General features: G+C 43.4%; 1 protein-coding gene across 1 annotated transcript in view; it reads right to left on the reverse strand.

Annotated features, from left to right (window-relative positions):
* Positions 1 to 18,091, reverse strand: part of LOC122816128 — a 730,565-nt gene that overhangs the window by 382,061 nt on the left and 330,413 nt on the right. The window contains exon 7 of the mRNA XM_044088887.1: positions 7,402 to 7,541. Within this exon, the coding sequence (XP_043944822.1) occupies positions 7,402 to 7,541 (140 nt within the window). The remainder of the gene's footprint in view (positions 1 to 7,401; positions 7,542 to 18,091) is intronic.

Here is an 18,091-nt window from a genome sequence, read left to right on the forward strand (position 1 = left end):
TTTTAATTATCACACTACTGTCAAGCTAACAGCTGCATTCAGTAATAAATCGGTAATAGATCTGCTTTATTAATTACCACACTACTGTCAAGCTAACAGCTGCATTCAGTAATAAATCGGTAATAGAGCTGCCTTATTAATTATCACACTACTGTCAAGCTAACAGCTGCATTCAGTAATAAATCGGCAATAGATCTGCCATAGTAACTGGCACACTATTGTTAAACTAACAGAACTACTTGCTGAATAGCTGTACTCCAGACTTCAAAGTCTTGGCTACTCACCTTATTTGTCATCAGAATCACACAATCTTTTTGTTTATCTGCTTACTGTCCTCGGACAGCTACTCTCTACAAGAAGTATGGTGCCTACTGAAACTCAAACAGCCATAACATCTCTCCCTGAAACTCAAACAGCCATGACTGTACTCCTCAGAGTAGAGCAACTGAAACAGTGAATCTGGAGGAATGTATGCCAGTGCCATGGCCATGGTATCTTAGATTAATCCCTCTACTCTGAGGTACAGTGATCTTACTGCACATTTTCCCACCTGACTTCATTTCCATGTATCTCACCTGAAATGCTGAAAATTTGGTGCGGGAGATGCCAACTTTGAAAAAAGGTACTTTTAGAACACTAAATGTGCCTGCTTGTTTGCAATTTGAAAATGCAGAGCATGGAAAAAACACAGTAAACAGAGAAAGATGAAAGTTTCTCTTTAGAAAGGATTAGACATCAAAACACTTATATACAAACAGTGAGATCACAAACTGACACTGCAAAGGAACAAGAAGTAAACTGAAGAAAGGCAGCTGAGAAGTCTTGGATATATAACGACTTGGGCAGGACAGGCAACTACAAAGGAATAAAAAACAGTTTTAATTTATATGGGGATGTTGACAAGACCAGACCTAAAAAAAGAAGTTATGTCTTACCATAACGTTCCATCTGTGTTGTTGATCTTCGTTCATTCATTACTGATGGGTTATCGGTTCCGTCCTTGGAACCAAGCCAACCTCATACCAAGCCCGCGTCAGCCAAAAACTCTTGAGCCAAGATCCTACCCACAATGCTCTGCTCCCTATTACCTCAGATTGAGTTTGCAAGTTGATAGACAAAAGTGGAAGCTACCTCTGGTCATAACAGACCTACAATAATGGATAAAAGGAGCATATGAGATCCACCAGGAACCTCCAGAGGGGGACGGAGGGTGGGGAGTAATGAATGAATGAAGATCAACAACACAGATGGAACGTTATGGTAAGGCATAACTTCTTTACCTGATGTTGTTAATCTTCGTTCATTAATTACTGATGGGACAGAGTCCCCAGCTACCTGTATTCCTGGGTGGCCCTCATGGGTGGCCCTCATGGAAGGACATTCCTGAGCACCATGGAACCAAAAGAAGCTCTTCCTCTGGAGGCCAAATCCAATTTGTAATGAAGGATAAAAGTATGGGGTTTGGCCCAAGTCGCAGCTGAGCAAATGTCATTGAGGGAAACCCTAGCATGGAGTGGAGGCCAATATGGAGCAATGAGGATCACTTTGCTCTTCGACTGCCGTGCTTTCTTCAGAAATTGAAAAATGAAGGGTAGAGGAGGATAAGCATAAAGCAGACCCGAGGGCCAAGCGTGGACTAGAGCATCTCTCAGTGACTGTCCCCAAGGGGAGATTAGAGCAAAGTAGTTGCTGCGCTTGTAGTTGATTGGGGAGGCAAATAGATCACAGCAAGGCTGGCCCCAGCAGTTGAAAATTTTTGCCGCTATCACAGGATTGAGGGACCACTTGTGAGGTTGTAGAATGCACCTGCTCAATTTGTCCGCTATCACGTTGGAGCGCCCGGGAATGTGCATTGCAATTAGAAAGCAGTTGTAAGCTATCGCCCATTGCCATATTCTCAAGGCCTCTCAGCACAATGGATAAGATCTGGTGCCACCTTGCCTGTTGATGTATCAGACTACTAACATGTTGTCTGATTAGATTGCAATAGTCCCTGACGGCAGGATCTAGTGGAATGCTTGCAAAACTAATACCACCACTCTCAGTTCCAGGACACTGATATGCAAATGAGCCTCTGTCTCCAACCAGGTGCCTTGGACCGAGTTTCCCTGACATAGTCCCTCCACCCCATCAGGGAGGCATCCGTGGTCACTGTGGCTTTTGGCTGATGGGGGCTGAAGGGGCGAGACCATTCTTGGGGGTTTTGAGATGTCCACCAGAGTAAATCTTGCTTGCATCTCTGAGTTACACTTATCTGAAAAGACAACGGCTGTTGTAGAGGTACCACTGAGTGAGAAGTAGCCACTGAAGAAGTCTCATGTGGAACCTGGCCAGAGGAACAATGGTGATCGAGGCTGCCATTGACCCCAAGAGTTGAAGTATGGATCGAGCAGAGGGTCTGTGGTGACAGATTAGCGGCTGAACCTGTTTCTTATTCTTTGAAGTCTGTGATCCGGAAGAGATGCTGTGCAATGCCTCATGTGCAACAGAACTCCAATGAATTCTAAGGATTGTGCCGGGATCGTGTTGGACTTCTCCCAGTTTATAGTGATTCCCACATGTTGAGCTGTGAGAAGAGTGTAATCTAGGGCTTCTTCCAGTAGACGCTTGATGGGGGCAGTAAGGAGCCAGTCATCTAGGTATGGAAATGCCTGAAATCCTTGACTCGCAGGTGAGCGATAACCACTGCCATGCATTTAGTGAACACTTTGGAGGTTGTAGAGAGACCCAAATGGCAGTGCTCGAAATTGGTAGTGACTTGCTCCTATGGAGAAGCGGAGGTATCTTCTTGAGCGCTTGCTCACTTTTACATGGTAATACACATCTTGAAGATCTACAGAGCACATCCAATTGTCCTCTTCCAGAAGAGGAAGGATAGACTGAACCGTGACCATCCAGAATTTCTCTGTTTTTACAAATTTGTTTAGTGAGCTGAGATCTAAAATCGGTCTCCAGTCCCCTGTCTTTTTTGGCACTAAAAAGAACCTTGAGTAAAAAACGGATCCTATTTGGTCTGCGGGGACTGTTTGGATGACTCTTTTTTGTAGCAGCTTTTGGATCTCATGTGCTGCTGCTTCCCTTTGACTGTGTGGGACACTGGGTAAGACTCTGGGTGAAGTGGGACAGAGATGGAAGGGGATACAATAGCCTCTGGATATTATTCGTTGTACCCAAGAATCGGTGGTTATGGTTCGCCAGGCAGTGGGGTACAAGGAAAAATAACCCCCGACCGCTTCCAGAGGTGAGCAGTTGGGCAATGCTTCAGGAGCACTGGTAGGGTTGGCCAGAGAAAAATCTCTGGAAGCCCGGTTTCGCAGACCTCCCCTGCCCTGAAAGGGGTGTCTTCCATTAGAGTTTCCCCCTCTGCTCCTAGGGGAGAACTCGGCACGTCCATCATGGAAAGAGCCCTGTGATTTTCTGTGCCACATTTACCCGCTCTTCTGATTTCCGGAGTAGAATCGTTGAGTGGTGGAGTATCGGACACCAATGGCAGACAGGGTCTTGCCATCTTGTTCACACCTTGCCAGCATATCTTTAACCTTAGGGCCAAACAATAAAGCGGCCTCAATAGGGGCATTCGTGAAGGAAGCCTTAAAGGAGTCCACAAAGTCACAAAGGTGCATTAGGCATGACGTCTCGTAACTATGCCTGCACCTGCCGATCTAGCCGCTCCTTTCATTCTGTATGAAATGAGGCACATGGAAGAATTGGATATCGATTCTAGTGTCACTATCTGAGAAGCTACATTTTCGTGCACCTCATCAGAATAAGCTCCTGCTAAGGTTTCAGAGAGTTGTTTGATAAGGTCCCTCTGGAGCCTCATAAAGTGTGCCAAGTAGTTCAAGGACCTTACAGCGAAGGTTGATGAAGCAAGCTTCCCGAGTCTATCTATCACCCGGGACTCCTTGTTGGGTGGATGGATAGTCTGGCTCTCTTCTGCCAAGTCATTTTTGGTTGCAGTTGCCACCACCATGGCATCTACTAGAAGATCTTTGGACCAATGGGGATGTTCAGCTGGGGCAGATAAAATCTTGTCAGGCCTCCGAGATACAGCTTCCAAGGTGTCAGGAGCCTTCCATGCATGCTGGATGATGAGCTGGACATGCTCGTCGGCCAGTGGGATAAGCCAGGAGGTAGGGGGCGGAGCACAAAAGGCCTGCAGGAATACAGATTCCTCTGAGGAAGGGTTGGAGGACTTCCAGTCGCCCCTCTGTCTTAGGATCTCGAGGATGTCACCAAAGGACATTTCATCAGAGGGTGACCATGGGGACCCTTCCCCATCATCAAAGTCCGTATCTTCGGTCAAAGACTCCACAGTGGAGTCCATGTGCTTCCTCTTGCACAAAGCCTTGCAAGGAACTTCCTCAGTGGGGAGCTCTGGGAAAGATTACAAAGAAGGGATCATCTGAGGGGGAGAAACCTGAGGCTCTTGTGCCCAGGGTCCAGTAGTTGCAGCTTGCGACAGTTCATAGGTTCATAGGTTTATACTAGGCTATCTGCCCTAAGGCATTTATAAGCCTAGACCAAAGTTTTGTGGCTTACGCCACCCCTTATATGAAAAAATACTGTGCCCATTAGTTTGTTGTGCCTCTGTCCAGCAGTGAGACAGAGATGATTCCCGGGGTAAACCTACAATCTCCCATCCACAGGTCTAGATTTCTCTTGAACAGAGTCAGCGAGGTGCTCTGCCTCACATGGACCGGGATTTTATTCCACAGCATAGGGAGTCTCTGAGTGATAAATCTATCCCTCCAGCACATCCTATTTATATCCGTGCTAAGGTTTAAGTCGCTTGCTCTAGTGGTTTTGGTGGATTTGGATTTTTTGAGGTGGAGCATGTCCATTAATTCCGGGTTGGACATGGCCTTGTACGTCAGGCACATGTCACCTCTGAGCAGACGGTATGCGACTGAATAGAGCTGGAGTTTCTTCAATCTGGCAGCATATGACAGATTTTGGAGTCCCTTTATCCTTTTGGTGAGAAACTTTTGGGGTCTCTCCAATTGCTGCAGATGTCGGGTGAGATACATCCCGAATGGGGCATTGTACTCGATCATTGGTCTGATAAGTGAAGAGTACAGGGGAACAATGACCTCACTAGATCTGGATGTGAATCCCTTCATGATCAGGTGGGCAATGTAGAAAGTCTTTCTAACCACTTTAGCAACGTGAGTGTCAAAAGAAAGGCCACTGTCAACCTGGGTCCCCAGGTCCCTGATAACCTCTTCTGTGCTTAGTGGATTGCCACCTATATGGTAGCTTGGGGTTACCTTGTTTTTCCTGAAGGGTATGACTATACATTTTTTGGCGTTTAACTTCAGGCCATGGCTCTGGCACCAGCTATCTGTTTCCGTGAGTCCCTTCTGAAGGATATCCGTGTCCGATGCACTTATCACTATGGCATCGAGTTGTGGCACATAGGGGGCAAGGACTCTGACATGGAGGTTTTGCCAGCAGAGGTAAGTGCCCTCTTCAAGGCCTGGAAGGCCGGACCACCCAAAGAGGGATGGGAGCCCAGAACTGAGCACAACAACCTCGGAACTGGGGTCACACCTCGCTCCGATGAGCCAACCCCCAAGCCAGGAGTCTCAAGAGAACTGTGGAGCATGAGGGGAGGTGGATTCCTGAAGGGTGCCATAGAAAAATTGGTGTGAAACCAAAAATGCCTACCCCCACAGCACAGACACTAGCCTGAGAAGGGCTCGGTGCCTAGTGCACTGAGGGCCACAAGGACAACTGCGGCTCCAAAGTGAGGTCCACTGTTGGTGTTGAAGGAATGGAAGCTGCTATTGGAGGAAGGGGCTTCGATGCTTCCCTGGAAGTTGAAGGAGGAGTGTAAGTTGGAGTCTGTAGTTGGAGTCTGTGGAGAGATACGGTCACCTGCAAGAGGGAACACAGCTTTAGATGGTTGAGAGAGTCCCCTGGCCACAAGCAACTGGTTGACAAGCCACAACTCATCCTGTTCTGAGAGGCTCCTGGCTGACTTCATACAGAGACCTGAAGAGATTCTGGCCTGTCTAAAAAGGGGCTATACTGGCTTCCTGCAAACCGATCCAGGGAAGGAGAGTACTTGGTTCTTATTAGTTCGTGTGGTGCAGAGCCAGGAACCGAGGGTGTCTGCACCGAGGAGAATGGTTTTGAGGTTATCTGTACTGACAAAGGCAGCACCATAGGAGTTGAGGGTGTCTGCACCATAAAGGGCGGTGTGGCAAATTTCTGCATTGATGAATAAGGTGCTGTCGAGGAAGGTGTCTGCACCGGTAATGACGGTGCCGAAAAGGACTGCACCAAACAGCATGTCATTGCCAAAGGCGTTTGCACCATAGAGCGCAGTATCCTGGTGGTTGACAGCATCGGCAAGGATGGAGCCGAAGGAGTCTGCAACAACGGTGCTGAAGGAGACTGTACCTGTAGAGACAGTGACAATAAAGGCTGCGATGAAACTGTTGGAGCCATAAGTGACTGCACCGGGAACTCTGGTGCCGTTGGCAATAAAGAGGAAATAGCTGGAGTAAGAATCAACTGGGGCTGTGCCGAGGATGGGGCCAAAAGGCAGCGCTGGGCTCAAAATTTTTACCTTTTTGTGAGTCGACTCCTTACGATCTCCAGAAGGAGATGAAGTGAGTGACCTCGAGGATGAAGAAGAAGAACGCCTCTTATGGGGTTTAACAGGAGGGGGTGAGCCCTCCAACCCAGAGATAGCCTCGCAGAAAGGAGTTTTAAGGAGGTCTTTTAGAATTAATTTATTCTTCTTTTCATTGAGAGTCCTAGTCAAAACATTTCGAGAAATCCCACATGGAGGGTCCACTGAAAGGTGGGAAACATTCCAGCAATAGACACATAAATCATGGCCATCAGAAAGCTGTAACTCATGGCCACATTCCGTACATTGTTTGAAACCAACACTACTTTTCTTATCCTACATAATGACATGAAGGGAGAAGTAAGACAATACCACGAGGTTAAGAAAACTACCCAGAAGGGTAAGAAAGGGAGAGAAGAAGGATTACCAATGATGGTAAAGCAGAATTACCTCAAAGGTAAGAAAAAGGTAAGAAAAGGAAAATTATTATAGGGACAGAGTCTTGCAACAGGGTAGGAGGATAGAGATAATTAAACACTAACAATAGAAAAACTTCAAAAAATTGTTCACTTAGCTAAGAGAGAATGGCTTGACATGGCTGTACAGCAACGTGGCAAACAAGATCTGAGGTAACAGGGAGCAGAGTGTTGTGGGTAGGATCTTGGCTCGAGAGTTTTTGGCTGATGCGAGCTTGGTATGAGGCCAGCTTGGTTCCAAGGACAAAACCAATAACCCATCAGTAATGAATGAATGAAAATTAACAACATCAGATCCAACCTTTCCTTTTAAGAAATCTGACTTGACACAGTCTTGCTTACCTCTGAGTTAAGGACTTTTGTGATGCAGAGTTTTCTCACAGTGTCTGCCACTTGGTCTCCAGTGGGATATTTGGTACCTTCACTCCTTCCGTTGGCTTTTAAGTCAAACAAAAGTGTACTCTCAAGCAAATCTCCCAGATCTGTTAAAGGGGAAAAAATAAAAGTAAATGTAAAGAAGCATTTGTTACCTAAATACTGCTTAGTCTTGTATGCCAAAATAGTCAATAAATGAAATATTCCCAGTCACTTTCAAATCAATAATAAAGAAGAAAAAATAATACTGCAAAATAAAGCCCTATGCTACATATATGAATCTGTCAAACTGTTACCTCAGACGGTTCAGTGAGGAGTATTCCTTTTATAACATCAGGCCTCATTGACAAAGAGTACAGTAGAATCTCAACAAAGGTGGACACCATGGTCAGGATTCATAGACAAGTTATCTAGTTTTCAAAGTCACTTATGCTCTTTTTATACTAAGCGAAGAGTTGCAGATTAGCAATATCTGTGCTTGTAACAAGTACAGGGCAGTGCCTGTGGGTAGTGAGGTTTTAAAGTGCCACATCTAAATGTGGTACTCTTTAGGACTGGCATATTTAAACAATGCCCTTGTGCACACCCGTGCACTGTTTTGCATGGAATACTTGCATAGTATGTTGATTCCTAAATGTTCGTACTACACAAGATCTACACAGAGCAATGCACAAAATTTATAAACAGCAGCAGCATTGCACCTCTTATGGGAAAATCTGCACAGGCCAAAGGAGAGCAGCTCTGCCTTGTCAGATAAGGAGTGAGTGTGTGTGTGTGTGTGTGTGTGTGTGTGTGTGTGTGTGTGTGTGTGTGTGTGTGTGTGTGTGTGTGTGTGAGTTTGCATAAACACGAGCATGTATATGTGTGAGAGTGTGTGTGTGTGTGTGTGTGTGTGTGTGTGTGGGGGGGGGGGATGTGTCTGTACATATGCGACAGTGTGAGTGTGTGTGTGTGTGTGTGTGTGTGTGTGTGTGTGTGTGTGTGTGTGTGTGCATGTGTGGGATGTGTCTGCACATATGTGACAGTGTGGGAGGGTGGCTATGTGTGTGTGCATGTGTCTATGCATGCTTGTATGTGTGATTACCACAATCTGAGAGGGAAGGCTGGGTGCAGATAAGCTGCAAGCTATAGCCTGACTGACTATTGACTAGCAGCTGCTCTGTTCTATTCATGTATGCATATATGTGTGTGTGTGTGGGGGTCTGGATAGTAGGTACTCAGTTAAGCAGCTTTTTAAGCTGTTCAGCTGACTGACTCACAGTTCTGAGCACAGGGCATTAATTAATTGTAACGTTACTATGAACATGGAAGACTATGAATCACACTTTAGAGAAGCAGTGTAAATCAGCTGATGTGTACAGCACAGTCCAAGCTGCTATGCTAATTATTATGAATTGTATTCCATGTGTAAAACAATTCCTTACTGCAATTGCAAGATCTGCAAGTCCCGAAAGTGTGAAAAATAAACTTTGTTTTCAACATTTAAACAAGGAATTATAAAAGTGGCTTCCAAACTGGCAAAGCATTTCTTCAGGGGGGGCTGTGTACCCCAGTCCTGTATTAATATTTATACCTCTAAGGTCAGTGTTCCTTGGGAGTAGGATGAATAATGCAAGTTACCACTGTACTGGACTTGGAACGTGTCCCAAACATTCACAGTTATGGTCCTTGGAATTACTCCAGGGAAAGTAAAACAAGTTATCATACATACAAAGCACAGCAGCAGAATAGACTGCAAGAATAAGGTGGAGTTAAGCAACGGAATGATAATCCTGGGTAAGAAGATGGTATATGAGATCGATGTGAGATCAAAATGATTGCACACCAGCGAGGACCAATGCACAGGTACATGATGATATGAACATATAAATAGGAAAACACGACTGTCCTGAAATCAGTGATAATGTACTACTACAGTATACAGAACAAGAGCAAAATAAGGATGCAGAATGATGGAGCACATGAAACGAATGTCGTACTACTAATGCGTAAAATACACACTAGGAACGGATACTACTTTTCAAAGGAGCCATGTTACAGTGATGCAAATGATGTAGGGATGCTACACTGAGTACAGCTGTGGCACTGTGGCACAAAGGAGAAACATTAAACGGTAAAGCACATATGATGGCTGGTGTGCTGACTACAAGAAAACGTAGAAGGCTCAGAACTAGCATGCTATGCCAGATCTGTGGTTTAAAGGAATAAATACATCTAGATGCATCCAAATCCAGATGACACTGGTTTAAATATCAGTCTGCGTCACAAAGGAGCCAGTAGGGGCTAATAGCCATTTTGGAGTACCCATCTCAGGAACAGGCAGGAGGTTTGGTACACCATCCCAGACAAGTGCATTATACCTGGTAGAGGTGAGGTAATGGGAATGGAAAACATCATAATGTGCAATTGGTCTTGCTAAGGAAAGTGTAACAATGTAGTCAGGACTGACACATAGAAAAGCATCTACATTAATATGGAGTGGTTCTGCAGGCTCTACAATGGTGGCATGCATATCAGGCCTTCAGGATGATGAATCAGAAACTAAAAGAACTCCCTCATCAAACTACAAAGAATAATCCTGCAATGGAGAGGCTGACATATCTTCCTTGCTGTCTAGTTTCAGGTACAGGCTTCTCTCTTGGGTGGACATTATCCATTAGTGGCAGCATGTGGCCAGGAAAGAAAGTGAATAATTTGAGAGAGGATGCCACTAGGAAATAGTTGATGGTTAAAGCTTAGCTGGGTGGGTGACTATAACAAGATAAAAAAAAAAATACAATGCCAAGCTTTGGTGATGTGCAGTCTGAGGCAAAGATAGGATGATATTCTATTCTCAACAGACTGAGATTTTAAATAGGTTCATAGGTTCATACTAGGCTATCTGCCCTGGGGCAATTATAAGCCTAGCCCGATTCTGTATGGCTTACGCCACCCCTTAATTTGAGTATACTGTGCCCTTTCTAAGGTTTAGTTTACTGTGCCTCTGTCTAATAGTGACATGGGAGTAATCCCTGGGACAAACCTACGATCCCCCATCCACCTATCGAGATTCTTCTTGAAGAGATTCAGTGAGGTGCTCTGCCTCACATAAACTGGAATTCTATTCCAGAGCGAAGGGAGCCTCTGGGTTATGAACCTGTCCCTCCAGCAAGTTCTATTTATTTCTGTGCTGAGGTTCAAGTCCCTCAAGCGTGTGGCTCTAAGGGATTTAGATTTACTGAGGTGGAGCATGTCCATTAATTCTGGATTTGACATAGCTTTGTATGTCAGGCATAGATCGCCTCAAAGTAGGCGGTATGCAACTGAGTAGAGCTGGAGTTTTTTTAACCGAGCAGCATATGGCATCTGTTTGAGACCCTTGATCCTCTTGGTGAGATACTTTTGGGGTCTCTCTAATTGCTGCAGGTGTCGGGTAAGGTCCATCCCAAAAGGGGCACTGTATTCTATGATGGGCCTGATGAGGGATGAATAAAGGGGCAGGATTACCTCTCTTGATCTACATGTGAAACCCTTTGTGATGAGGTGGGCTATGTAGAAGGTCTTTCTAACCACTTTGGCAATGTGGTTTTCAAAGGAGAGATTGCTATTAACTTGGGTCCCCAGGTCCCTAATAACGTTCTCTGTACTTAATGGGTTTCCACCTATGTGGTAATTTGTGGGCACATTGTTTTTGCCAAAGGGTATGACTATACATTTTTTGGCATTTAGCTTTAAACCATGGTGCTGGCACCAGTTATCTGTCTCTGTGAGACCTTTTAGAAGGATGTTTGTGTCAGCTGGAGAGTCGATTATGGCGCCCAGTTTGCAGTCGTCTGCAAACTTGGTGAGCCATAGCCCTTCCACATTTTCCTGTACCTCAGAAAAGTATATACCGAACAAGAGTGGTCCCAGGACAGAACCCTGTGGGACGCCACTTGTGACCGGTTTCGAGTCTGACATGGCTCCAGCAACTCTCACTCTGTGGGTTCTGTCTTTGAGCCAGTTTGCGACCCATCTTGTGACATAGGGGTTTATATTTAAGCTGGATAGCTTATCTATGATGCCCGAGTGGGGTATTGTGTCAAATGCCTTTGCAAGGTCCAGATAGGCTGTGTGGACTACCTTCCCTTCATCTATGGCTTTGGTGACTGTTTCGAAGAAGTCCACCAGGTTCAAAAGGCAGGATCTGCCCTTGACAGAGCCGAACTGGGTAGGATCTAGTGTCTGTAGGTCCCCAATGTCTTTGTTTATGAGCTCCATGATGATCCTCTCCATAGCCTTGCAGACTAAGCTAGTCAGGCTTATGGGGCGATAGTTTTCAGGGTCCGTAGAGGCTCCTCCTTTGTGGAGTGGGACCACTGTTGCTGTACGCCATTCTGTGGGCACATATCCTGTAGTGAGGCTGAGATTGTATAGCTGATTTATTTGAGGGATTAGTTCCTCTTGGAGTTCATGTAGGACGCAACCTGGGATGCCATCTGGTCCCATGGAAGCAGTGTTTTTTGCTTTGGAGAGGGCAGCCTTCACCTGAGCATCAGAGATGTTTGGGAGGCAGCCCTCTGCCGAGATAGATACTTGCTCTTTTGGGGGGGAGGGGGTGGAGAAGTTTGCACTGAACCTGTCTGCCAGGATGTTGGTGATGTCTGTGGGTTTAGTGTATTTTTTGTCATTTAGAATCAACTCAGAACAAGTCTGGGAGTTGCATCCCAGGTTCCAAACGTAACTGAAAAAAGCCTTATGATTGTCTTTGGTGTCCTGTGCAATTTTTCTCTCGAAGCTGGCCTTGGAGGATTTTATGAGGGATCGTACTTTTTTGCTAGTACTGATCAGAGATGCCTTCCCTATTAGGGATTTTGCTCTATCATGTAGTAGCTTCCTCCTTCTGTTGTACAGTTTATTTATGGCAGGGGTCCACCAGACTGGACGCCCGCCTTTGGATGATTGGGTCTTGGTTTTGTTTGGGATAGCATGATCCATGCATTCCTGGAGATGTCCGTAGAATGCGTAGGATTCTGCAGTTTGGGCCATAGTTTCCACTGGCCCTGGGGCCTTGAAGGATTCCACTTCGGTTTTGAGAAGTGAGAAGTTCGCTTTTGAGAAGTTTTTCACTGTGGTTTTCTGGGCTGGGGGTGGGGTCGGGATGTGGACATCCAGTGAAATTAATTTATGGTCTGATCTTACCAATGAGGGATATACTTCTGGTGTGGAGCATAGAGTCCCCATGTTGGTAATGATCAGGTCTAGTATGTTGTCCCCTCTTGTGGGAGTGGTGACTAGTTGTTCCATAGCATTTGAGTTTATAATTTCCAGGAACCTTTGGGCCAAGGTGCTGGGGCTTGAGTAGTGCTCCCAGTCAATGTTTGGGTAGTTGAAGTCACCCAATATAATGGTGTTCGGAGAGATCTTCATGGTAACTGAAAATTATCTGTATTTGCTAATAGTATGTGCTTATACTGTACAACTTATTTAGATGTATTACAATTCTATGTGTAATGTGCAAGTGCTTTTGATAAATATTTTGGGTAATTATGTATTTTTCTGTTATATACTGATTTGTTATGTTTGTATTTACATAGAGATTTCAAGCTTTGCATTTTTGCTTCAGATCAGCCCTATAAAATTACATAATTTTACACCAATAGTATCCACTCCCTCAACTAGCCCCTCCCCTTAATGAACATTTTATTCATCCAGCAATAAGCCTTAACCTTAAACTTAGCTGCTATGACCTTCTTTCCTACTACATTATGCTATTTCCAAACATTCTTCAATTATTTCTACTGACTGCACTTACTCACTGATCCTCACCACAGCACCTACCTGAAACCCAACATAAATACAACCTACCTGCAGGCTAACTTCCACATTCTTACTTGTTAGCCAAAAACTAGAGTTCTCTTCCCGTATCACTTAGATCCAACCTAAACTTTGCAACTTTTAAAACTTCTTTACAAACTTACTTCACCTCAATATGGAGATGGAAGTGTACCTTACCCCAACTTTTAAATCCTGACCAGTTCCATAGCTCCTGTCACATTCCTGCACCTTATACTCAGCTTGTCTCTTTTTTTCCCTCTTAGGTAACATATGCTTATAACTGCATTACACCCGCCACCTTATTATTTCATTCTGTAACATTAGCTCGTAACAACTGTACATAATGATAGACTCCTTGTTGTTTGGCCTTTTCTACAACTGTTAAGTGCCATACACTGAACATTCGTGTGAATTTTGTGTGAATTTCCACCAACATATCTAATATTCATTTCTGTTTAGTACTCATTAGTGTTAACTTGCTTGTTGTTGTAGTTACTGTGTTTAATTTCAACTACTATTTACTTGTATTCTACGGACCTTGTCTCCTCAGGCCTCCACTGCAAATGGGCTTTTAATGACCCAGTGGACTATCCCAGTAAACAAATGTTAATAAATAAAGAAAGAAAATATTCAGCTACATTCTTCTACCTCATTTAACTCCCAAATTAAGGTAAATGGCCCCATATTAATGGAAAGCATAGCTAGTGTTTAAGCTCCCCCAAATCCAAAAAACACAGAAACCTATGCAGAGGCATACACAAAAGCCCTGTATGACAATATAAACAACTGCATGAAAACAGCAGTACCAGACCAAAACAAACCCAGGTCAAACTGCAAAAATAAGCCACCCTGGTAGACCGCCAGTATTATTAGGTTGTATAGCAAAAGAAAGAAAATCCTGTCAAGAAGTAAGAGGGAATGTGCGCAACAGAGAAATAAGTCCCTCATGAATCCAAACAAGTGACTCAGGGTACTAATCAAGTCTCTGAAAGCAGACTTTGGGGTAAAAATAGTCTCAAAGCTAAGGATAACCATAAGGCATTTTTCAGTTATGCTCTGCAATCTTAAGGGCAACACCCAACAACGTGCAGAATTAGTTTTAGATAGCATCACCTATACTCAGCCAGAAGACATACCAAATCTGCTAGCTGACAAATTCAGCTCAAATTTCACCTACCCTTCACCCACAGTTCTCCCCAAAAAAATATCTTCCACCACTCCACCGCCAATTATCGCCAAACTGCACTCTCTAAAGCTAAAAGCAGATCTTCAATGGGGCCTGATGATATACCAGGTTGCTTAAATCAGGACTTTATCAGGCCCATTAGGATCTCTATTTAAGCACAAACTCCTGAATGGGTTTGTTGTGACAGAGTAGAGGACAGCAACACTCATCCCTCTGCATAAAATGTGAACATCTACTAACCCAGGAAATTACAGACCCATAACTTTGACTAGTCTTACATGTAAGGCTGTGGACAGAATAATCATGGACCTGATAAATAATGACATAGGAGACCTCCAAACACTGGATCTGACTCAATTTGACTTTGTCAAGGGCAGGTCATGCATACTGAATCTAGTGGATTTCTTTGAGGAATGTCACTAAGGCCATGGATGAGAGTAAAACAATACATACCACCTACTTCAACCTGGCCAAGGCATTTGACACAATTCCCCATTCAGGTATCATAAATAAACTGGGCATAAATCCCTATGTCACCATGTTGATAACCAGTTATCTAACAGGCAGGACACATGTGGTTAATGTGGGTGGATCCAGATCCAGTAAGAGGCCAGTTTCTAGTGGCGTGCCACAGGGCTCAGTACTGGGACCACTCCTTTTGAAATATACTTCTCTGAAGTCAAGGAAAATGTGAAAGGCCTCTGGATGACAAATTCTGCCAATGACTGCAAGCTGGGGGCAAAAACTGTATCATCCAATGATGTAGATATCTTCCAGGAGGGTCTAGATTATGCAAATGATTGGTGCAAGAACCATAGCCTAAAACAAAATGCAAAAAAGTGCATTATCATACCCTTTGTGAAGTCAAATACCCCTGCAAATTACAAAAGCAATAGCACGCCCCTTATAGTGAACTCAGAGGTATGAGATTTATGTACACAGATCCATAGTAGCCTGAACTTTGACCACCATGTATCCACAGTGGTGAGGAAATCCTTTTATGCGGCACAACTTATAAGTAAAGATATGGCATCCAGATCCAAGGAAATTATACTCCTGCTGTACTCAGGCCTCATTACACCAATAATCTAGTATAAAGCACTATCTGGCATGTACTTGACTAGGCACTTACAGCAGTTGGCACAACCTCAGAAGGTTCCTCACAAAAAAATCGCAGGATGTAAACAACATGAACTATGTGGATAGACTAAAGCCCTATCCTTTTACTCTGTCTCCTACTGATTATTAAGGGGTGACCTATGTCTGACCTACAAGGCACTCATAAATCCAGCCCTGATGGAGGTGCTACACATCCACAAGTCAAACAGTACAAGGGTCACCTGCTCTAGAGATCTAAACTTAGTCAGCATCTACAACAAAACAAGATGGAGAGACAGATATGTGTCTCAGAAATTGCCCCTTCTTTGGAACAAGCTTCCTATTCACATTAAGCAGAGCCCGTCCATGGCCCTCTTCAAATGCAGTTTGGATCAATGCATTGGGGAATTGCTAATACACACCTGGAGTAGTGCCAATGTCCCTTATGGACAGGGCCAATCTGAAAGATACTCAACTCACAAGCACAAATCAATGCCATCCTCTGGCCCCGAGGGGCCATATATTAGGTAAAATCAGGTTACATTGGCTAGGCTTGTAAGGGCCTTTAAGCTGTTAGCCTAGTAATCTCCTATTTATGTATGTATTTTATTTATTTTACATTTGTTTATTGGGAAACTCCGTCTGGACGCATGTTCGTTTTCAGTGGAGATGCGGAGAGAAAAGCTCCACAAGTGACAACAATAAAAACCAGCATGATACAAAAATACATAATCATAAGGGACTGGAAGTACAGCAAAGGTAATTTATAACATATTACAGTACCAGTAAAACAGAGGATGGAAGAAGTAAGACAAATTATGTGCAGTCAGTTACAAATGAAACGTATGTGCAATAACTCTGATTAGTAACCACAGATATTAGCATTCGCACATGTACAAGACATCTCACCTGAAAGGGTAATATTACTGCTCTGCTATTAGCATTTGCGTATGTACAACACATCTTATGTGACAGGGTAATATTAGTGCTCTACGTATGTAAAAAACTTCACACTTGAAAGGGTAATATTAGTGCTCTGTTATTAGCATTCTCGTATGTAGCTAAGGCACAAACACAAACTGGATCCGTACTACCAAAAGAAGAAGCACCACAGTGTATCCAACTGCCCAAATAAATCCTGCAAGCACGATGAATTAACGTACTGTTTATTACAAAAAAACAAAAAAATCACATAAAGCGCTTTTCGTCAGGCCACATAGCCCAACTTCTTCAGATAATTAAACAACATAGGCCATACACTATATAGGAAGTGAAAAGGAACTGAAAAGTCAGCTGGTTCCTGAATCATCAGGAATCAGCTGCTCTTAAAGTGGCAACCACCTTCATTCAATACCTAAAATATATAGCTTAAACAGTTCTCATCTAACACATTGTTTTAAAACAATATTTTAAAATAATAGATAAATAGTGTAAAAAATCAGTGTAAAAAATCTAAAACCAATAATTATCTATTATGAAATATTAATGCAATTAAAATTGAAAATTAAAATTAACAGTGTATGTATGTATTTATATTTTTGTTTTGTGTTCGAGTATAATAAACCTTAAAAGCATGTAAATAAAAACATGTAAGTGAAAAACAGCAAAACCTGACTTAAGAAGCTGATAGTCAAATACACTCTAAGACAATAGTATGCATAGACCATTTTAAACACAGCATAATAGTCAACTCCTAACCAACTTTTTAAGTTGCAGAATGCACTTAATTGAATACATTTCGTTAATGCCCGGAGGGTAAAATGCAAAGGTACGTAATTGCCAACTCAATTCTAATTTCTCTAGGAGCAAGGAAAGAGGCCCTCCTCTAGGGTCTTAGGCAATACAATCTATAGCCCTAAAAGTAAAACCGTGGGTGGGTGCTTTCATAATGTGCCTGGCCAATGCGTTCTCTGATTTGTTAGACCTAATAGCGTATGTGTGTTCATAGACCCTGTCCCTAAGCCTTCTGTCAGTTTTGCCGATATAGAAGGCAGGACAAGCATGACACTTAGCCAGGTATACCACTCCCTTGGAGTTACAATCAAATTTATACTTAGTATTGTATTCAAAACCTCTTATACTAAATTGTGTTCCCTGCTCCATATATTTACAATAGGGGCATGACAGACACTTCGTTATACCTGCATGGTTAAATGTAGCAAAGTTTGAGTACCGAGTTTCCACTAGATTCTTTAAGTTTTTTCCTTTTCTATAAACTATTCTAGGGAAGTCAATAGGACCTCTTGGTAGATGTGTATCTATGTTTATCAAGTCCCAATTTTTCCTTAAAATATTTATAAAATCATAACTGTCTATACAATCCGTAACAGTAAGTCTGTTGTCATTTTCATTTAGTGTCCCATCCTGTAATGTACAACTGTTTGTTTCTAAACTCTGGATGTTCATAATATTGCTTTGTAAAAGCCCACTTCTCTTTTATTTTTCACTTCCTGACAAATTTCCTGTAGGAGTGAAATAGGATAACCTCTCTTTTTAAACATGTCCATAAGTGTTGAGCATTCTTCAATGAACTGGTTGTCATCCGTAACCATTCGAGCTGCCCTTACAAATTGGCCC

Source organism: Protopterus annectens, chromosome 12.part0 (genome assembly GCF_019279795.1).
Source record: "Protopterus annectens isolate FY-2018-M chromosome 12.part0, PAN1.0, whole genome shotgun sequence".
Classification (NCBI taxonomy): Eukaryota; Metazoa; Chordata; order Ceratodontiformes; family Protopteridae; genus Protopterus; species Protopterus annectens.